The sequence below is a fragment of the Parambassis ranga genome, chromosome 21, assembly GCF_900634625.1.
Source record: "Parambassis ranga chromosome 21, fParRan2.1, whole genome shotgun sequence".
Classification (NCBI taxonomy): domain Eukaryota; kingdom Metazoa; phylum Chordata; class Actinopteri; family Ambassidae; genus Parambassis; species Parambassis ranga.
This window is the reverse complement of record NC_041041.1, coordinates 16293866-16317002: the sequence shown is the minus strand read 5'-3', so window position 1 is coordinate 16317002 and position 23137 is coordinate 16293866. Positions and strand designations below refer to the sequence as shown.

General features: G+C 40.3%; 1 protein-coding gene across 5 annotated transcripts in view; it reads right to left on the bottom strand.

Moving 5' to 3' along the window:
• Window positions 1-23137, bottom strand: part of LOC114426254 (nck-associated protein 5-like) — a 42547-nt gene that overhangs the window by 5421 nt on the left and 13989 nt on the right. For 4 of the 5 annotated variants that reach the window (XR_003669343.1, XM_028393525.1, XM_028393524.1 and 1 more), the window contains exons 3-11: window positions 19840-19930; window positions 18576-18731; window positions 16399-16467; window positions 15022-15060; window positions 14205-14324; window positions 5673-5852; window positions 2734-5594; window positions 2324-2438; window positions 1948-2020 (exon numbers count right to left, since the gene is read on the bottom strand). Coding sequence is in view for 3 of the 5 variants with exons in the window: in XM_028393525.1 (XP_028249326.1) it covers window positions 1948-2020; window positions 2324-2438; window positions 2734-5594; window positions 5673-5852; window positions 14205-14324; window positions 15022-15060; window positions 16399-16467; window positions 18576-18731; window positions 19840-19930 (3704 nt within the window). In the remaining 2 variants the exon portion in view is untranslated. Of the gene's footprint in view, window positions 1-1947; window positions 2021-2323; window positions 2439-2733; window positions 5595-5672; window positions 5853-14204; window positions 14325-15021; window positions 15061-16398; window positions 16468-18575; window positions 18732-19839; window positions 19931-23137 lie in introns of those variants that run through there. The other variant, XR_003669344.1, reaches the window with a different exon arrangement.

Here is a 23137-nt window from a genome sequence, read left to right as displayed (position 1 = left end):
CAGCAATGTGTTGTTTTAGTTAGGGCCATGTAAAGAGTCCATGTTCACATCTTGAAAGGTCACAGTACTGAAACCAAATGCATCTCTCATCCAAAAGGAGTGTACACAAAGGCCACCTTGTTATCAGCTTACATTTAAAAAGAAAAGCCAAATCTTGCATGTCAGCCAGAAGTGTAGAGGCAGAGACATGTAACTACATACTAACCTGCACCGACACCTAAGCCGTTCTCACACATGCACTGCAGCCCTGAACCTTTCTAGGCATCACCTGGAGGAGCAGTATGTGAGAAGGCACATGTCTCATCTCCTCGGTCCACACATTAAATGGACTTTAATCCATGTCTGTCTGTGTAATGTCTGATTGAGCCTGTGTGAGAGTACACACATATACAGAGAGAAAAAGAGAGAGAGAGACAGAGACAGAGAGAGAGTGTTTGTGTGTGTGTGTGTGTGTGCGTACGCTTGTCCTGTCTGTCCTGCACTTTGCACTGTACTACCACGACACCCCTCGCCTGACAGTGTTATTGGTAGTGTGAACACACCTGACACAGAATGTCCTGCTGTGTGCTACATGTGTGAAAGGGCAGCTCCTGACTATGTCTGCACCCAGTTCTCCAGATTTTGTGGAAGTGGAAATGACCTAATTTAGCTTACAAGGAAGAGGACCCTGCACATTAAGAACATGAAGCTCTATTTCAGTTGCCATCTAATTTTTAGTAATCTGTTTTATAACCTCCAAGAAAATGCACCTTCTTAATATTGTGTAGAGCTGCAAACATGATATTAACCTTGTTGATGTTGTGCATATTTGTCTTGCCTAATTTCAATGCATCAAGTTGAAAACTGCTCTGTCAACTCTTCATTGGGCCCAGAAGTTTGTGCCAAGCCTGGATAGTATAATTCAGCTCACAGCTGAAGGCAAAGTTAATTCACTCAGCACTGGCTTGGATGATCGTGCTTAGCTGGTGCAGTGTTGAAATTTTAATGAGGTGATTAACCCCCGAGGGCAGGCGTCCGTCCGTATCAAACATGCTTGATATTTGCGGTGCCTCGTTGATGGTGTCTCTCTGACCAATGAAATTTCAGCAGGGCCTGTCACTAGTCCTCTACCTGAGTGATGTGGAAAGTTTAATAAGCTGCTTTTTAATTTAGAAAGACACCACAATGAAAAAAGACAAATAAAGTTTTGTTCTTTGTCCATTTCCTCTGCGTCTCTTAGTGTCAGCTGTATCTTTCAGTGGTAACCTTATTAGTAACTATGTGAATGTGCAGGTGTGCAGATGTATATGCAGTGAATCAGAAAACCAAAATGTTAGATTAACTGCAGCACCACTCCACCCTTATCATGTGGCTACACCCCTCTGTAAGAAGAAAGCTGCCTTGTGTTCCAGTGTGTTCCACAGAAAAACAAATGAAGCACATTTAACAAGCCCTGCCAAGAGAAACCATGTACCGCTAGCTGGATAAATAGCTTTATTCTAATTGAATGAGCCTGTGCATCCAAATTTTCACAGTATGAATCTGAAGATGAGTGGCCAGACCTACATACGATACCTTTATTAAAGAGTCTGCATGTCTAATGAAATGGTTCCAGTTTTCCTCTATTCAAATTGCTGCCAGAAACAATAAATAAATGCAGCGATAGCACAAATAAAATGAACATAAAAATGGTGGAGAAAAAGCACAAACTGACACAACTCGGCATTTTGCATGTTTGTTTGGCTGCTGATAAGCATATCCATCATGTTTATGACTTACACACATCTGTCATTTTTGGTCTTCACTTCTGTCTGCAAACTGCAAAATGGTAAGCACAGATACAACCTTAATGCTATCATGCTTTAAAGGACACCACTATATTGGTACTGAGCTTTGGGTCTTCTTGGTGTTTGAGACACCAAGAAGATCTATCACAGTGTTTGTAAAAAGAGGACAGAAAAATCTGACCTATTACTGCATCCTGGTTGGGGCTCTTCACTGAGGATCCGTTTTCACCATCAGCTCTTCGGTTCATCATTACCTTTGTGTTTTTATAGAAAGACAAAAACATTCCTTCTTGATTACTTTGTAACAAAGATCCCATTATTGTGATAACTTTCCAGAGCGGTAAAACCCTGCTTCACAGTTAACAGCTTAGGAGTGTTTGTGCCTTTGAGGCTTGCTGTATGTATTTACTCAGTGGCACCAGAGGAAGCAAACAACTGAGCTGTTTTCTGGATCGTTTAGAGTGCATGATCAGAACTAAAACTGACCTACCAATAAAAGGAAAAAAAACATACAATAAAAATGAGCACCTGCTTATATTAGAGATTGATTTATTTACCTTTGGGTCCCCAGTGAGCTCAGTATGTCCTTGTATCTCACTCAGGGACATTCCTGGACAGGGCATTGAGATGCAAGCCCGTACTGCATCATGAGACTCTCTTCTCCCCACTGAGCTGAAAGAAATCAGTTTGTCAACAAGCAGCTATATACTGAGATCCTGTGATATTGACTGAAGATGCCCTGGGTGATTCAGCTGATAAATTACCCTCCTGTCTGTTGATACCTGGCTGTGATGGTCTGTATAATATGTGTCTGAACAGGTCTCAGGGCTAAGAAGACTGATAAATGTGTCTAAGACCATTTGATAAAAATATTGCCCAGGTCATCTGAAAGCTATGACTAAATCCACTGTATCAAGCTGTATTAAGGCCAGTAAAGATCTCAAAAATGTAGTGTAAGATTTCTTACCAGTCTTTCCCATCACTTTTTCTTCTGTCTCTCTTTTTGTCTGACTTTGTCTGCTTTCCACCCAGAAGTGATGTAATCTTTTGTTCCCTCTTCTCCTCTTTTGCTTTCGGTGGGTCAGTTTTTTTACTGCTTGGAGCAGGAAGTTTACTTTTTCTAAAACCAAACCAGTTTGCTAAGCTCGATCCAGATTTCTGCTTCACTTCAACAATTCTCTCCTGTTCCTGAGACTTGTGCAAGTTCTCCTCTATGCCAAGCATCACTTTCTCTTCAATAGTGGTTATAGTGCTTTGTCTCTCTGGCTCTTCAGAAACTGGCTCTCCAAAGGCGCTGGAAAACTGTTGCTCAATCTGAAGGCGTCTAGCCTGCTCCCGTTGGAGTTTAAGGCTTTGAAGCCTTTCACTGGAGGACCCCAAATGTGAGGGGACTGCCAATCCCTCCTCAATCAAGAAGTTATTCAAAAGGGATCGATTCATTGGACAATGGTAGCTACTGGAGCAACTCATGCTTCCTGGAAGCACATCACCGAGAGAGTTCAAAGAGCTCCCTGAGTGTGTTTTGATCTGGGTGCGGACCTTGCCAGATCTATTGAAACTTGGTCTGTCCATGTAGCGAGCACCAAAACTCTGACTACGAGCCTTGGCCCCATTCATGCCCATTACAGGTTTAAGAGGAGGTCTGGTAGACACAGACACAGACCGTTTAAAAAGCCACCCTTCCTCGTCGAATCCCCAATCCAACATCAAGCCACTGTCTGAGGCAACAGGTTGAACAGAGGGCTCAGAATCCAGTGAGTTACAGCGGGTATCAATCTTTCTGCGGACTTTGTCATGTGCACCACAGTCAGGTACCATCTGAGGATCACAACAGAAGGTCTGAAAGGTCTGCATGCTTTTTGCATCATCTTTGTTTTGTTTTCCAAAAATGAGGAAGGTACTTGTTTCCTGTTGAGTGATTGCCTCGTGAGATTTAGCATTTACAGGGAGAGTCCTTTTCACAGCTCTTGAGGCGGAAGTCTGGGGATTATTGCCAATCCCATGGTAGTAAACATTGGAGTAAGACGGAGGCAGGACCTCTGAAAGTTTTGGCTCACTAATGCTCTGTGGGGATCTTTGCAAAACTTTCTGATTTGGCAACAGAGAGTGAGCACCATTTTCTTCAAGGCGTATAGCAGATCTGTCTGTGGATACCTGGACTGACTCTGCAGCTTGCGGTTCTTGATTTGGGACCTTAGATGTGTAGGTATGGTGGATTTTGGCAGGAGTCTCTTTCAGTGGTTTACCTTCAGCACCCATTTGTGTTGCTGTATGTTGATTGTCCTTTATTGTACTGGGTTGTTGAGGCTGATTTGATTGTGTCTTAGTTGATGCCGTCTTCCCAGAGCTTTGAGTCTGACCATCAGAGTTTTGATCTTTAGGTAAGTTGTCACAGCTGGGTCTATTGAAAAGTGAAGCAGTTCGACCTGGTGGTAGTGGTGGAGATGGGGACCTATGTTTTGAATGGGAAACATCACAGTGCTGGTCTTGTGGTTGTTGTTTTCGAGGCGAGCAGGGTACGTTGTCATAGAGACTCTCTCTTGTGGAGCTATTGCCTGATTGATGCCGAGTGATTGGCAAGGAAGATTTTGTTGGACTCTTTGCGCCTTCATTGACACCTGGAGCCTTAAATGTCTTTGAATGTTTCACAGGGGAAGCCAGTGGAGAGCACTGGTGAACACTCTCCAGAGACTTGGAATTGGTTGGTACTACAATATCCTCATCTTTTTCTGCTGTACTTAATGTGCCCTTGCTTGAAGCATGGGTTTTATTGAGATTCGTCCTTTTGTTGTGCACACTGTGCCCAGTAGGGTTTGAGTTTGACTGTCCCTTGGACCTGTGCCCCTTAAAAAGCTTTTGATGTAGTGGAGAATGTGTATGCTTAGGTTGCTCCTGTGCTCCATCTGCACTCTTGCTCCGCAGAATGAAAGCCTTCCTTGCTGAGTCACAAAGCTGAGGTTTCAGTTTCCTCTGTGGAGATTCTGAGATAGTGTATTCCTGGCTTTCACTACCAGCTTGACTTGCCTGATCTCTACAGTGTGGAACCTCCATTGAGGAGCTGCGCTGTCTGGCTTCATTCACACAGCTCAGAGCTCTTGTTGCAGTATGCTGAATGGATGAGCTCACATCACTTGTCTGTGCTTCCACTTGCCTCAGGGTAAGTCTGCCCTGTTGTCTTTTGACATGATCGAGTCTTGATTTACGGTCAGTCGACCTTTCCTGGTTGTTGTTTCTGTCACTAAACTTTATGCCTGAAGGTTTGTGTTTTTCTAGTGAGTCCTTGTTCATTTCATCTGAGCGTGTAAGACTACCAGTTGGGCTTACACCGGGCTGTACTGAGGGGCCCTCCAAAAATAAAAAGTTGTCTGTGACAGGTGAGGGGAAAAGACCAGAATTCCCTAAAAGTTTCACAGGATCTTCCAGAAAGTTTTTATCAGCATCCATGGTGACATCCAGTTTGTCCAAGCAAAGAAGTTCTTTAGTTGGCTGGTCGCTGGATTGCCTGTTGTCATCTGTATCATCAGAGTCAAGGGTAGCAATACCCGACTCAGCCTTGAAAGGTTTAGTCAAAGATAATTGCTTAGCAGTAGTTCCTTGTTGGGCACACTTGACACCAAGTGAATATATGCCTTCATTTGAGGTCATACAGTCTTTGCAGTGAGGCACAGATGCAATGGAGGGTACCTCTTTGGGGTTGGACATCTGAAGACGCTTTAAGCCTTTCAAAATGTGGCCTTCCTTCCATTCCAGGTCTGTTTGTGCAATGGGTGCTGAATGATTGCTGGATACTGAACCTGTGCTCATCCTTTTGTCCCGGCTGCCTCCACACTAAGAATTACAAGAGATATTTACAATCATTGAAATTAAAATTCCTTTACGTTAAAAAACAAGGCAAAGGCAACAAACCTGCTTGGAGATGCCACGCCCCTCTGCCCAAGTGTGGGAGCCACTGGAGTATTCACTACAAGCACTGGATAATGACAGCTCACTGCCACTGCCACTCCCACTGCTGCGTGGGCATGTTAGGCTCAGTAGGCTGGGCCACTGCCCTGCAGGAATGCCTGCTTTTCCATTTCTTTGGACCTCCTGGAAAAGAGAACATGGAATAAGCAAACACTATAAAAAATACAGATGCAGCCAAACAAAAGTCATTATGGAAAAACGAAATAATAATTCTGACATTATATTATCTGGATTCTCTTTGCACTCTATGAGAATCCATTTGTCTCTGTTGCAGATCTCAGTGGATCAATATGCTGGATACACAGCTGTCTCTTTCCATCCAAACACTAATTGAGGAATAGAATGACATTTTCCACTCCAGTAGCTGGATGGCTCCTGTTTTAAAACACATTGTGTTTTCATCTTTCTGCAGTCTTGCAGGTATAATATGATCACTGAGCTGGAAGCTGTGGGGAGAAATTTAGTAAACAATGCCTCACCTCTGACATGAAGCAGGCGATTAACTGGGCCTGGAGTTTTCTGTGTTTGCTTTCTATCCTCATTTTAATGTTCACACATATGTTATTATATAAGTGTTGCTACTGCTCAGGTGTTGGCCAGAAAATTCAATGTTGATCCAAACATTTGTAATATCTGCTTCAACTATCTGGAGTCCTTTAGAGATGTTTTCATGTGGTGAGTGTTTGCTGAAAGTGACAGAGGAAAGAAAAATACACTATAAGTCTCGTGATTTAACAGATTAGTGCAATATCACGCTTAATAAAATCTTGTAGAAAAACATTTTTTCCCAAAACGTCCTTAGCCTTGAAAGAGCAGTGAATATTCTATCATAATTTATTTTGGAGTATGTTCCCCAGCTCTCTGTCTGAGTCACCAAAGTGGGAGATTCTTGAATAATTGGTTTATTGATGGATAGTGAAGAGTTTTCATGCTACACAGTATATTTTTGTAGGTCTGTGTACATCTTCGGTGAATGGAGCTTAATTCTTACTAAGCACAACAGCTTAGTATGAACCTGAATGTCTATTGTATGTGACAGTCCTACAACTTTAGATGAATAATGGTTTTTGAATGCTTTATGTTCATATAAAACACTGTATATGAAATCTGCTCTTGCTGCATATTGTGATATACAGGATAAATGATGATACATGATGACATTTTTGTGGTGTGATAAAGGTGGATCTTTTTGTTACAGAGGACCACTGTTGATGTTTTTATTTTATGGTTTTCAGGTCTTTTTACAGTATTAAGGATTTTGTGTAGAGAGCCAAGTCTATGATAGGGTGTGCTGGCACTGTAATCGCTGGTGTAGATGTTGTTTCCAATAAGAGGGGCCCAAAGGTGTCAAGTGTTGTGGCCCTATTTAAAATAGCATTGATCGTCCGCAAGGCTGTCATGGCCAGCTTCCTCTCAAAGTCATCTGTTAGCAATAATTAATGTGAATAGGAAATAATTGCATATGGGAGCAGGGGACCGAAGTGATTTGGTCCTTTCATTGATATTCACCTATTATTTGATTATCCATGCTAGCCTTTATATGGGGAGCACTGTGGGAGAGGGCCACTTTCCACTGTGCTTGTGTGGATTAATCATGGAACTAATTACAGACAGAATGTCTGGGGGTATCTGAGATTTGACAAAAGTGATACAGTGTAACAAAAACCTCAATCAGAGTGCCGTTGTGCTTGAAGTCAAGGGCAAATGTGAGAAGATTGTTTTTTGTCCTGCTTCATGTTAAATGTTTTTAACTCTTTGTTAAAAAGTCCTTCTGTCACACAAAACTCAGACTATTTAATAAGGTGGAAGAACATTACATCTTTTTGATAGCAGCAGCAAACCAGGTCCAAATACAGCACTTAATGCAAAAATGGAGAAGAATAAATACTTTCAGAGGATTTGTTGTTATACACCTCAAGATGACAGATTTGCCACTGTTAGCATTATTTAGCACTGTGGCAACTCTGGAAATGTTCTGGATGCTTTTTGCAGTCACTATTAACTGTTACACTTTTTGTATTATCACTGCAGTGGAAAAACAGCCAATATATATATGCATAGATTTTAATAATATGAAATGCTCTCAGACTACATTCTACATGAGATACAGAATTTTAATCTGTGGTCAAAATATTCTACATTTCACTCTGACCTGAGCACTACATGAGTGCTTTTAATGGCCAATCTCTGATCAAAACAGACATAGATAAAGCAGATAATTTAAAGATGAAATATATCTTGCTGATTCAGCTGCATCGTCCACACAGCGTTAGGATTACCATTCATGCTGTAAACAGGCACTGTACTGGTATTGTGTTCTTTAAATAGAAAGATCATACAGTATTCCAAAGCATTGTTCGGCCATGTTCTAAAGAAAATTTATGTAAAAAAAAAAAAAACCTCTAAAAATTAAAAAAACAAAAAGAGAAATGACTTGGTTTGTTATCTGGCTGTTTGAACATCTTCTTTTCCTTCTTTGTTGAAATTACTGCATAAGGAGTTCAGTGTAATTAAGTCTTTTTGGATGGAAGGATGACATATTTCCAATAGAAAACCTGGATTATGGGATATGCCATGTAACTACTCTCTTTCACACAGTGATGATTCATTAATCATCACTGTGTGAAAGCAGTTCTACGTGGTAGGACCTGTATGCCTTTGTGTGCCTAAATAAATTATAGTCTCCCTGCATCCATTCAACCCTCTCAGTCAGAATAATACAGAGCGTTCCATGTCAGCTGCTGGGTCTGCAGCTTATGAAGGATTCTCCACAGAGCATATGCTCTGATGCTTTTATCCCCGATACCTTACAGCAGCATGACTTCATACATTTTTATGTTGGAATTAGTAATGGAACCACCAACCTTTGCATGTCTGGAGATTGCTGTTTAACAGATCATAAATGATCAGTAATTATTTTATGACAGTTTCACAAAAGATACCCGGAGGTACCGCCATTACTTTTTACATAGAACGCGTCTGTTTTAGCCCGTGGTACATTTTACGCACCAGTACTAACATGGACACAACATAGTATAGTGGACTCATATATCAATAAAATTTGTTCATTTTGCACCTAAAACTGTAAAATCATGTTGTGTTCTGACACTAAAGTGGTGATTTTCAGACTCACTGCCACTGAGCCGGGCAGCTGATCGGACAACATTAAGCTTCTGCGGACATTTAAGTTCACTTTAAATTTCACAGTCTCATCAAAATTCATCCATGCATCCCACCAAGCCGCCCCAAAGCAAGGTTACATTCATTCACCTGCTTCTCACACTGCGGTTTTCTGCACTGCATCCGCCAAAACACCTGCTGTCTTTTACTGCTCAGTCACACACACACATCAGATACTGTCTGATCCACCTCTAATTGTCTTCAGGCCTTTGGTCATTAATACGCCTTGTCCATCTACACCTTGCTGTCTTTTTTTTTTTTCATGTTACTGTCGGAGCCTCTCTGCTGTGTTTTGCCTGCTGGGCTGGGCCCTGGACACACTGCTGTCCACTGTGGCAGCAGACAAGGAGGAGGAGGAGAGAGGCAGACATAGCAGGGTGGGAAACAGGCAGACTGAATGAGCTGCAGGCTGTGCACGGTAAGATGTGCAGCCTCACTGATTATTATTGCTATTTATCTATAAAAAAGTGTGAAATAACTGAAAGTGATATCAACCTTTTTGTTATTGGTAAAAGCAGGTATCTGTGCATGTAAAAAAAAGAACCTCAGAGAAGAGCTGTCCCTAGTGTTGCAGATTACACCTGCATCTTCTAAAACTTCAAGAAGAGTAAATGAATTTGACTTCACACAGCAGCAAAATACAATGCTGTTTAGAGCACTTTAAAGGGCAAATAAATATGATTTTATTCTATATTTGCTGTTATCTTTGACTGCAGCCCTCCCAGGATGTTAAACATCCTCGCAGCTCTCCAGTGTCTCCCAGCTGCTGGCTGGCATTAACATTTTAACAAACTTTTAACAGCCAGGCCTTTTTGGCAGAGAGACAAAGAGAGAGTATGTTGCTGTAAACAACCCATGCACAAGTATGAAACACACTGATGCTGCAGCAATGAAACCAAGGTGTCTTCTCTGTATAGCACAATGTGACCTTTTTACATCTGCAGTCATACAGTTTGGATTTTGTCTTTCTAAACAAATTATGTATCCCAAACTTTGGTCTGTCATTGAGCTTATTTTCTGCAGTAATCCAAATAGCCAGTGTAAAAATCACAAAAGCTTTTTGTTAAGGAAACTAGTGTTATGTTAACTTCTGCATTAGCTCACAACAATACATAATCCCTGCAGCATTCTGTTGCTACAGTTGTATATAGTAAGCCAAGTTACATGTTTATATTTGGCAGCATGTTAGCAGATAAACACATTATTCAGTGTTTTGTAAACCTTTGCATTGTGATAGGTATTTTAGAAAAAGATAGAAAGGGTTCTCTCTATTTATGCCACAGCCCACCCCCCACCAAGAACAGACAACAGCCGACATAAAAAAACAGAAAGAGTTATTCTCCCTCTCCTGTTCTCTCCGGTGTGTCATGAGCAGCTTTGCTGTGACCTCATACAGAGCCAGTCAACCTGAATGGGAACAGGTGTGCTGTCATAGTGATTAAGGAACCTAACAAGCATAACTCGCAGTGAAAAACACATTTTCCATTTCAATAATTCATACATAATTACCTCAGTGTTATCTAGCAAATTGATACACAAACAGAGAGTTATGTCTCCAATATCAAAACCCTCCATCACTCCCCACACTAACCTCCATCACTGATTGTTCCCCTGCACAGATGGGGACAGTGAAATGACCTTTGTTTCATTTTTTTCTGAAGTGCCCTCTACAGCTGGAACGAAGTGCAGAGCCTAATGGATTTTGGCCTTTTTGCTCCCACACTCTGGAATCACAAAGGCAATGATGTCTTTTTCAGTAATTACACTGTTCATCTGGTCTCCGAGGCTACATTTAAGCTCATCGCAGAAACAGGCGACCAGCCCAGGGGCTGTGGATAATGGGGGCTCTTAAGGAACAACAGCCTTTAGTCACACTGTACGTGTCAGACATCAGCAACTCAGAGTTCTGCTCACAAAGTTGCTTTAAGTTAGAGAGAAAGCATTAAAGAGAGTTTAACTTCACCAAAGGGCTACTATGGAATATTGTCTTGAACAAGTCCAACAAATAAATGAATGAAAATCATGTTACAATGGAAGCACACTAAATGACTCTCTGGCACCTTTTGGTGACAGAACTGAAAGGCCCAGGAAGCAGCCATGCAAACAACCTTTTTTATACAGAGGAATAGACAATGATACCTTAAAAATAAATGGACTGAAGTTAATGCATCTATCAGCTCTTTGTTTTGGCTTTATGACCCTCAGTCTGACTACATTAAATGCATAGCGCCAAATGGCAGGCTCTGGTGGGCAGATAAAGTCTAGGGTCTTCATCAGACATACATATTTATACGTAAATATCTCCATACATACCAATTTGTTGAATGCTCGGCCACAAGCTACAAAAATACCAGCTGTGGAAGACTTTGAGAGAAGAGCCACTGCTACATCCTTATCTACAATTTACATTTAAAAGACTATTAAGATAGCAAAAACAGGACAGGAAATCAGGGACTAAAGAATGATATGATAGTCTCTAGTTATTTATTTACACCCGAACCGGCATCAGGGTTACTAACAGAGCCAAATCAGCTGTAGCAGGGTGCAACACTCCATAAATGACAGGGGGATAGCTGTGGTGTAGGTGACATTACACTGACTTTGTTTTAAGTTACAAAACTTAAAACAAAGCTGGAATGAAGAGGTGGTCTGTAGTTCAGCTTTACACTGCAGTTTCTATGCTGTGGCTTCGGCTTACAGCTTATTTGGCTACCACCCACTTCTGTTACTGAGTTCAGAAACTGCAACACAGTGATGGTCTGAGGTTCAAACAGCTCTTTGAAACGTATTCTTTAAACTATCAGATCAATGATTTAAATGCAAATCTTGTTCTCTAAACTTTTGTTTTTGTTACTTGAGACAGATTTAACAGCTGTAGTTAGTATTCAAGCTTTAGGCATCCAATAATGATCTTACTCTGCTAATGTAGCCTCCTGGATAACTGGGAATGCTCCACTGCTGAATCAAAGGCTCATCATTTGGCACGTAAACATTGTTTTTCACATGCTGCCAGCAACGTTGTTTTATTAACATTCTGAAGTGTTTTTGTTGTAAATCCATTAAAAATGAACTGGTAATGTTCAGAACACTGCATATCCTCTGATGAGGATCTAATAACTAGTGTCTAATCTGAGGAGAGAAAGCTTAATTAAGGAGAACTCAGTTTAAGTATTACACCAGCAGTCCACCAACTGTATATGCCAACAGCTAATCTTTTCTCAGATACCAGATCAGATACCAGGAAAAATCAACGCTTCTTTCTTGGTGAAGATGCTGAACTTTTAATGATATATACAGTTTTTTTATGGACAGATTCTCTCTTTCAGCAAAGTCTGCAAGTTTGACCTTTACAGAAAAGGGTTAAAGATGAAGGACAGCGTATCCTGCTCACGTAATGACCTGGTATGGGAATTATTGGACTTTGCAGAACAATTTCCACTAAGCTGAATACACACAGAGGAGAAGAACTGTTCCCAGAGGAAGCTAACAGAATGTTCATTTATGACTGCACAAGACTTTCAAAAGAGTTTGGATCCGAATCTTCCAGAACTCTCATCAAGACCACTGCTCATCTGAAATACAAGAAAGATGTTTTATTTGGATTATTAAATTATTCTGTGGCTGTCCATCTGACCTCACTTTACAAATATCTGTACCCTGGGATTAAATTTACTGCAGTTCATTTCAAAGAACTAAGTTTCATCAGACAGATGCTGCAACATGTTCTAAACGCCACATTTGATCAATAATACACGCCCCAGATATGACACATGACTATATTTATGCTGGATGGCCAAATGGAACGTGTGAATTTATTGCCCCAAGTCATCCAGTCATGGGACCAATAGAGCAGCAAATGTCCCCGCTAGGGTCCAGGTAAGGGATGGTGGTGCTACAGACAACACGGCAGACCTTTACTCAGGAGTCCGGGTCCCTGTCCACCCAATACTGCTGCTATAAACACCGCAAGCGGTTTTGTTTGCACTCACGGTTGGGGTGAGGCATTTAAAGACAGAATAAGCAGATAGGCAAAGATTGTGTTTTTTCTTAATATAAAAGCATGCACAGTATATTAAACCAGCACTTCAGTCAGGGGTGAGAAGGATGCAACTCATGTTAGTTACACAGATCAGGGGGGTAGAGTCAAAACCAGTAACTGTAGCTTACACACTGACTACTGGTTATGGTTTAGAATTAACAGATTAACACGAATCAGTGAAAAATAACAATACCATTATTTGTTGTTTTTTTTGTTTCCATTCCAATGCAATTCCCTGGTAAAGTGAAGTGATCATGTTAATGGGCAGTTAGTGTGTGTGTGCTGTGGGGGTCAGGGTGCAGGTTGTTTGGTGCTGGTATCATATATTTTCCTGCTTTTTTTATGCTTTGCCAATCACACCTCTGTATGAGGCTTATACATCCCTGCCCTCCAATAAAAATAATCAAAGTCTGAGGACAAGTAGCACGCCGCACCACTACGCACAGAGCAGAAATTCAATAGCACAGCACACAATTTAGTGTCTTCAATAAGCATGAACATTCCTGCTGGTACATTCATCCACTACAACAACACAATGATTCTATAACTACAGCTTTTGAATGTAAAACTAAAATAAAGGCTTGACAGGGCTAGACTGGCTGACTCAGAATGCAAAAAAAATCTGTCTATCGAAAGTATCACTCTCCATCAATTATGTACTAGCCTCGTGTGTGACTTATAAATAAAGTAATTTCCACTGCTTGACTCTATTTGCAGCTGTTTTTACAGTATTATAATAATACTGAGTGATGAAATATGTTAACCACATTAAACATACAGATGTATACTAGAGAGTGGAAACTCTAATGTCAGGTGATTAATCTGTGGATTTGTTACTTGTTTTTCTTTTTAACGTGCTGCCATAAAGCTTTACAGTTCATTACAAGCAGTTTTCACAATGATTAACACCAGTACGAAAATAGCCAGGGTTTATCCAAATTTCCCCTCTACAGCTCAGACAGCTCCAATTAGACAAACATGTTCGACTTCGCTTAAAGTTTCTACACCACCACCTTCCTCTGCATGAGGATCACTATTTGGCTAGTTCTGACATGATTAGCATAAAAGCAGAGGGATATAGCTGTAATGCTTGTTTGATAACTCCCAGTGCACTCAAGAAAGAAACAGACACTATACCGAATTAAAAATCTTTTTTTCTTTTTAAAGTTACTAAAAGTGGAGAACTGGTCATGCAAATTTCAAACGGTCTTGAAGAGGGTCAGTGTCTGTTTGGATCCATGACACTGTGCTCCTACCTGAGAGACAGGAATATTGGACATTTTGACACGTTGTTGAAACAGCACGCTCAGTATGCGGTTTTGCTGCTCCAAGTCAAAGACACGGGTCCTCAGCTTCACACACTCCTCTTTCAAATCCTAGAAACAAATGAAAATAGACAGATAACTGAAGATTTGAAGAGAAGATCACAAAGAGTTCACAAAAAATAAATAATTGTGTGTGTGTGTGTAATGTACTGTCTCTTTTAATATCTGCAGCTAAAAATACAGCTGTTGTTATTATGGTAAATTCAAACCAGGATTTCTGTCTCCTCCCAGCATGCACTGGGGCATGGGTTCATAAAGGTAAACTAGGAAAAAACTGTCTATATTGACTTACATTAGTTCTTTACCTTAGTATAATGGTCTTTAATTCATATTGTTTAAATTCACATCATAACATCATAGTTAATTAAATGGTGCGGTTTCCTTATACAGCTGAATGATGGTTTCATGTTGTGTTTTTGTTTTATGTGTCTCTTTGTTGTGTCACAATTGTACTGATGATCATTGTATTATTAACTTGTCTGGTTTTGTGTGTGATTGAGGAAGTTATTCAAAGAGACTCGTTTGTAGGGACATGTCATATGAGCCGAGTTCACCCCTCTATTTTTAATTAGTGTTCATATTAAAGACTGATCATTACACCATCAAAGGATGGTGCTTTCTTTTTCCTTTCAAACATCACAAGGCATGACAACAATTATGTAGCTAATCTTTCCTTCTCATCACTGTGACACTCAGCATGTCTTTGATAATATCAGCTAACTGCATTAATGATGCTTCAAAGACAAACCTTCTGTGTGAGGAGGGCCTGGACCACCTGGTTAGCCACCTGGAAGGGGAAAATAAAAAAAAAAACATGTTGAAATCATGAATGCCATCATTATGTTTGGTTTCATTTCTTTGTGTGGTGATTTGAGATGTGTGGAGACTGAAAATGAGAATGACCTAATACAAACTCCAGCAGTGAGAACATACAGACTTGTAAGATGCTGTGAGGACAAATTGACAGCCTGTTGCATCACTCAGTCCGACTTAGTGAAATCACTCAGCTATTGCCTACAGTTACCATGAAATATAAAATGTAAATACTCTGAGCAAATGTCTGTGTAAGAGAACACATAATTACTTCTGACAAGGTGCGTTTTCAGAGCGTGGACTTCTACAGGAAGACTAAAACTTACAAACAATCTAAAAGCCTGTTTATTTTAAATTCTGAAGTGGAAACATATATTAATGTCCTGACATTAGAATAAAAACTGTGTTTCCATTTTTTTGTGTGTGCAACAAAATGATTTTTCCGCCACCTTCTTTCATCTTCCTATCAAACGACTCGCCTCAGCTCATTCAGACCACACAGAACAGGAAGCCTTCTGAATGTTTTACCCTAAAAAAGATTCATGTGCATAATAAGACTGAAAAGCAGCAGAAAAGAAATTAATCCCACTGCAGAAAGCCTGAAATTTCTGTCCTCAACTAGAAAATGTTAAATTCTCATGGGCAGCAATCTCCATGGTAACAAGGCCATTAGTGAAGAAAAATAAAGTGCCACTGTTTTGGTAGCTGGAGAGAGATGGAGGAAAAATGAGACTTTTAAAGTGTTGTCAGGAGAAAAGAAGAAGGAGTTGGAAAAAAAAAAAACATTTTGGGAGTCTGTATGTTCCTGAATGGCCAGGCTTGCTTCTCCAGCCCTTATCCTCATATCACCAGGAGCTTTGTTGTCTGTCCGCTTCAATTAGAGCTGTTCTGGACTTCCCTCTATGGACCTCACCAGCTCCAAAGATAATAGTCTGAGTGTGTGTGTGCATCTCTCGACTACAGAAGCACAGTCTCATGTGTTGTCTGAGAAGTGAACACCAAATAAGTGTAGCCTTAAGTTGAAAGCTAAAAGTATACACTACCTTATTTTTCTATATTTGTAGGCTTTCTGTTTTTAAAAAAAGAACCAAAACATACTTTAACTATGGCGGTGGAGCCAGGTTAGCCTGACTCTGTTACTAAGAAACAAAAAACAAAACAAACTTTCATCTCTCAGAAAGAATAAAAAATACACCACACGAAAATACACATGCACGAAAGCTACTTTTGTTTTATAGCAGATGAATTCTGGGTAATGAAACAGTATAGAAAAGAGTATATGAACATCCACTGGTGACTCATTGGTACTCGCCTCATCCAAACAGCGCTCATACTGCTTCCTTTGGTTGTCGTTTTCTATGGACAGAGCAGAGTTCTCTGCCTGTAGAAACAAACACACACAGGTAAGCGATGAATGCACTACCATATCAATATCAATATAGCTTATTAAACTTGAATTGATAGGACAGAGCCAAGGACATTGGATAGCTTAATTTCAGCAATTAAAAATAGGTAATAGAATGAATTCAAGCTTTTGATTGTATTTTGAAGCTTCACAGACGGACACAGTGCTTCCCCCACAGCACAGTCAGATGGTTCATTGGAGACATATGCATGCAAATGAATGAGCTTTAAATTCCAGGCATCCACTGTGTCTGTAAGCCTGACTTGTGGTACCCCAGGTACAATTCAATTATTGACACAGGTTCTGCCCAACAGGGAAGCAAAACCATTCGGAGAACTCAGAGGGTGACTTCTGACTGAAATGATTAATCCAGTAAATCTTAAAGGCTGGGCCACCTGAGCTGGGCTGCTTTCAGTTAAACGCTGTGGGCAACTCGTCTGAACAACAGCTTCACAGAAACACAGAAATGGCTGATCAGAGGAGTGAGCAGGGTTCAAAAGAGAACTCAACACACACAGCTCAGCATGACGTAGCTCTAACCTGAGGTGATAACCAAAAATATTCACCACCCTGCTTTAACCTGTTTCAGTAACTGGCTGCTGAAATGACAGACTAATAGTTACTGAAAATAAGCTGCATAAAGACAGACTTTCTCCTTAGAAATGATTCTTTTTAGTTTTTAAAGGCCACAGAACAGCCAGGAGGCTGGCAGACGTGTACACTTGGTGTTCGGTGTAAAGGTCAGTAAAGTTCTGACCACTCACAATTACAGTGTTGGAGCTGTATTTGAATTATGCAACATGAGTTCACACCCTTAGCTTCATTAATCAATATCTGATTATGAATAACAAATGTTATATTTCTAAATACCCACAAATGTAAAATTAGACTTAAAGTGTCCATAAACAAAGATCATTTGTAAAGATGTAAGTGTTTGGAGCCTTGCTTCCCTATAGTCTCAAACTAAATGGAAAAGTGTGTACTGTTTCTCCAGTTTGGCAAGTTTAATTACAGCGTTGGAAAAATAACGTATACACACTTCAAAATACACTCACTTATCCATCAGGGTCATCAAAGGCAAGACAACTGATGTTATTTAAGTCACCACTCTAGTCTAAATGAACATCAGTAGTTATGCAGGCTTTCTGAAGTATTACACCCCAAATAATGTGCAATGTGTCATTTCCAAAGCTCTTAAGGGTCCATACTGCTAATTATCTTATCCTATTATTAGGATAATTAATTACACAAGTCGGGTTCACATTTTCTTCATATGCATTTACCTCAGACATGTGTTTTAAGAAAAAAAAGTGTGACATCCAATAACTACAAACCTATGAATCAGATCTGTTAACACTCACCACCTACACTAACACCAGTATCAACAAACTCAAACTTTCCTGGCTTTAATGAGTTCACTGCTTATTAGTTAAGTTGATTATTATAAAAGTAAAGTGATGAAAAAGATATTAAAATCTACATAACAGTATGTTTATTTATTTATTTATTCATTTCTTTATAACGTCAGTCAGATTTTTGGGATGTGCAGGTGAGGTGGCATCAACACTGGCTGCCTGAGACCTCTCAACAGATGGTAAGTCCTATTACTCTTTCAGCAGGGAAGGTGTAACAGAGGAGCACACTGTACATTCACTGGACCACTGATTCCAAATGTTAACAACCCTGTCAGCCTTTTAATTATCACCTCGTGGATATGAATAACTGCTTTGTCTTCTGCACTCTTCATGCCCAGAGGACTGAATCAACACAACAGGGTCAAACTTTCTCTGATATTCTGATAAATAAAGAACTTTATCTATCTATCTATCTATCTATCTATCTATCTATCTATCTATCTATCTATCTATCTATCTATCTATCTATCTATCTATCTATCTATCTATCTATCTATCTATCTATCTATCTATCTATCTATCTATCTATCTATCTATCTATCTATTTGACTGATCGGACATTTTAGGGGTGAATGGAAAGGATAAAGGTTGTGGGGAACAGGAAAAGGGGAGTAGGATTGGGGAACAGTTGGGGGAAGGGTAAGAAGTGGCCCTTGCAACCCACTTTACCTCAAGCGCTCTGAGTCGCTCGAGCAAGGGATTGCTGTCCTTTGAATTTTCCTCTGATCCACCACTGGCTGCTGGCGAGGCAGGTGTTTCTGCTACTGTGACTGTGGGACCCTCCAGACTGTCCTGCTGCTTCCACATTTCCTCCAGGAGTTTGTCCTGTAATACAGAGTGCAGATCAAAGATGCCTTAATATCAGAAAATTCTCCAGATTCCAGTGGACTCCAGCTAAAGAGAACAGAAAGAAATCTTGAGTCCCCCTTTTATTGGACACCTAATCAATGCCCATCTGTAGTGTGAGTACAGCAGTTTTTTCTATGCAGGTGTTAAAGGGAATGTGACCAGAACCACTTCTGGTGGGTGGGGTGGGGGGGGGGGTTTACATTGTACCAGTGCTTATGTTTCAGTAAATGACCTTTTAAGAACAGGTCCTGTGTTGTTTGATAAAATCCAGAAAATCATTGTATATAAACAGATGTATGTTTTAACCATTTGCTGAAATTCCTGTTTTCAGTATCTGTAGTGGGATGTAACAGCAGCAAAGGAGCAAAAAAACTATATGATCTATTATGGAATAATTAAAGAAATTTACTGAGGAAAAAAAGAAAAAAGTACTGTAACTGGTATCCATCTATCTGCTGGTGTGAGACACAATATAAAAGGTTACAGGGTTCCCTTAGCAAACCAAAAGAAGGCTGAAATGTTGAAATATTGGTGCCATGTATTATTCATGTGGGCCTATTTTCACTTAGCTCTGCTGATTTTCAGTGAGGCTCGTTCTGTAAACATCAATGAGAAAAGAACTTAACTATCACTGCAACACTTTAGCAAAGTTTAGTAAGGTTGATTTTGAGAGTTTTAAAGAATATAGGAAAAAGCTAATAAAACATATGTATCAATTAACACTCAAAACTGCAAATCAGACCTTGAATAAATGGACTCTGATTGTATCAGTATGAACGCTGACAGGTACCAGTCAGCACTACTAGCATGCAACATATTTTAATATATCAGAAGATATCAGAGAGGCGTGCACAGTATAAACAAATAAAGCCTGTTTAAATTACAATTTAAAACAGCAAGCTGATGAGCTGACCTGTGTGTGATGTGTGACCACAATGTGTTTGGGGGAGGCTTAAGAAACATACAAACCATAGTTTAATAATACTGAAGATATTGAAGAAACATTTTGTTTCTTTTCATAATAAATTAAACTGGATTTCAAACTCTGTAACATCCCATCCAGCCCATGCCAAACCCTGCATACCTTGTAAGCTTTCATGAGGTCCAGTGGGTCCACCTTGGGCCCTTCTGGTGAGTCCTGTTTCTGCAGTAGTGTTCTCACGGTCTCCTCCATGCTGTGGTCAAGGAGAATAGAGTGGTTAAAATATAACCCACATAATGACAGCGTGTCAGAGTGGTGAACCATCTGATTGACAGTGCCACCCCGCAGCCACTGCAAACATATGTTTGTAAGTAACCTCAGTCAGTTTGGGACTCCTCCTCCTTTCTGACACATTTTTGTCTTCAGTATAATTGTTTATGACAATGCAAAGACAGAATGAAGAAGGTGGTGTGAGCAGTACAACATCAGTTTTCCATCATACTGGATACATTTGCTAATTGGAAGCAAAGAGGTACAACTGAGTGAACATGAACCTGATTAAACAGTCAATCTGCATAATTCCACAACACCACTGGATAAACTGCTCCTTCCATCATGGCTGTTGGAGGGAGGTCTGCTAGTTGGCTACTTCTGTGCTCCTCAGTTTTGTCGTTTGATGCTAATGTGTGACAGTTGGCTTTGCACCTGGGGCTAAGCTAGATAATTTAGGATTTTTCTGTTGTTTTTTTTTAGGTTGTAGGCGCTGCCACCTTTGTATTTCTGTTTCCTTTTTCACATATGGATGCATGTGGATTTGCAGATCCAAAACTCCCATTAAACTCCTGCTGACATTTCTCCATATGGCCCTTATTGTACCAGAGCAGTCTCTGCCTGTGTTTTTATAATTGTTTTCCCTCTAAGCTGTATATGCTTGATAGACGCTGACCATGTCCCCCATAATCTCGTATGCAGTGACATTTTGCCCTGTCACTTACAGCCGCCTTTTGCTGCGTGTGACACAGCCATTATTACTAGCTGCTGACTGTGAGCACACCATCGGCATTCCTGCTCCAAGTCACTGCCACTGACCTGAAACAAACCCAGTCAAAGAGGAAACAGCGAGCGGAGTGGTGGGGGAAACGACAAACTCTGGAGTTACTGGAGTCCAGAAAATGGTAAACTCATTTAAGAGTAACACATGCCATCTGAAAGGCCAGATGTGGAGTGCAGATGTCAGTTTCAGCAGGCCATCAGCACAGTCAGGATGGTTGGGGGTTCAGATCTCACCAGGAACAGCAGTGCTGCACTGCGGTGCTTTGACAGACTCATGACAGACCACACATGGAAGCTTTCTGCAGAATCCACTGTACTACGGCAATGTGTGCAGGTTTATATGATGACAGAGGATAACTTTTTAAAAATACATCAGACTCAGCTTTATAGACTTTTGGTTTGCTGAGATGGTCTTAGTAGGGTCTATATTCAGAGAAAAAGATGATTATCTCTAAATAAATAGAGAAAATTAGAGGTTTATGTCTGAACAGGGCTTAAGCCAGGGACCTGACCCGTTACAGTTTTAGTGATGTGTCCATGTATACGTACATGTGCATGCATTTGTCCATATATTCTTGTGTGATATCTGAAGGCCGCATTGAGGCAATTTATTCAAATTTGATGCAGATAGAATCCTGGAGAGATCAAAAAGCAACTCTTCATTGTTTTTTTTTGTTTTTTTGTTTTTCTGGTTTTAAGCAGATACCTGTGTACTATGTACCACTAACCTCTGCAGCACCTATCTTTTTGAGCTGCCCATAAGTAAATAGAGCTACACGTTTGATGCTACCAACAACTGACAAAGATTCAAAGCACTCAAACTTCTCCTGTGAGCCCTCATTAATACATATAAGTCATAACTAACATATTATTCAGTCAGCACCTGAGCCTCAGTCTAACAGTCACAATACCATAGTTGGTGTTCATCACACCTGCTCCTCATAAAGTCCACCTATTCCTTTCAAAATTCATGCTATTCTCATCAATATTTCATTCATTGCCTTCACTTCCTACTCAGCCTTCACTCACCCCATGCTGCTCTTCCACTGACTGCTGGTCATTTGAAATGAGGCTAACCGCACGAGTCCTCAGTGTTATGTTCAGAGCAGTCACCAGTCCACGTTTGTGATTGGGCACTGAAGGGAAAGTGGGTCTGGTGGTCTCTCTGTGGACCATGTGGGAACTAATGCACAGTGGAGTGCTCTCTGAAAAGGGAAAAACAAGCGCACACCCTGTCCGTCTGAACCCTAACAAGGCCTCAAACTCTCCATGCCGTCCTAATCTCATGACTCAGTCTGGCAGGAGAGGTGTCTGCAGTCCACCGTCCTACAGACCTCCTTTTAGATGTGGTGTTTTCGGTATATTACAGCTTTCTATTTCCTCTGAGCAAACTATAAGATTAGTTGAAGTGGGTCAAAATTGCATCAAAGATCTAGCAGCACACGTCAATTCACAACAATGCCACATAGCTAATAATAAATACCTGAAAATCCCCCAAAAGCCACAAAATAATACCATCTATTTCACACTAAGCATTTGGAGTTTCCAAACTGATTTTATGCACTCCAAACATCAAATATTAACTAAACTGTTCATATGTTGTGATAAAAAAATGACCCTTTAATAAACAGTAAAAATGTCATTGGAATTTAAGGCTGCAAACATTCTTTCTTTTAGGCCAATGCAAAGGTCAGAAATTCCTACAGTGCATACGATGCCTGCAGGTACACCTGTCACTGATAGCATATAGTGTAACCAAAGATGGTTACGATACCACACTGTCTGTCACATGGGATTATCACTGCCCTTTTATAAGACTGTGGGACTTAAGGTGGCTGATTCCAATGCCAAAAGTGAACTGGTCTCAAAAGATCATCAATTCTTATTTCAATGCACTGTGTAGTACATCCACACTTTACATATCAGACACACATGTGCACCCATGCATGTGTTTACTGTATGACTGATTGCTCCAGTGACCATGCATCCATATTTTTCTTAAACACAAATGGCCCTTCCTTCATACCAGAGGCACTGCTGCTGCTTTATGACATTTTGCCATAGGCTACATTTTTTCAAAGCCTGACCCCCCCCCCCCCTTGTCACCTTAAGCAACAATGTATGAATGAATGGCCTAGTTTTCTACTTAAGTAGTAATGTGACCCCTTTCCCTACTTTAGTGAAAACACTACAAACACACGCAATGTGGGGAGACAGCTCGTTGCTATTCTGCTTTAAGTCTACAGCTCAGTGAAGCATTTGGGTCAGTATGGCATCCTGCAGTTTATCTTCTCGCTATGATTTAACATGCAGTTGAATTATATAAAAAGAGCATATTAAAACAAAATTACTTAAACCCTAATTTGGAAAAAGAAATGCAATTAATGAAAAAGGCAGCATCTCAGTT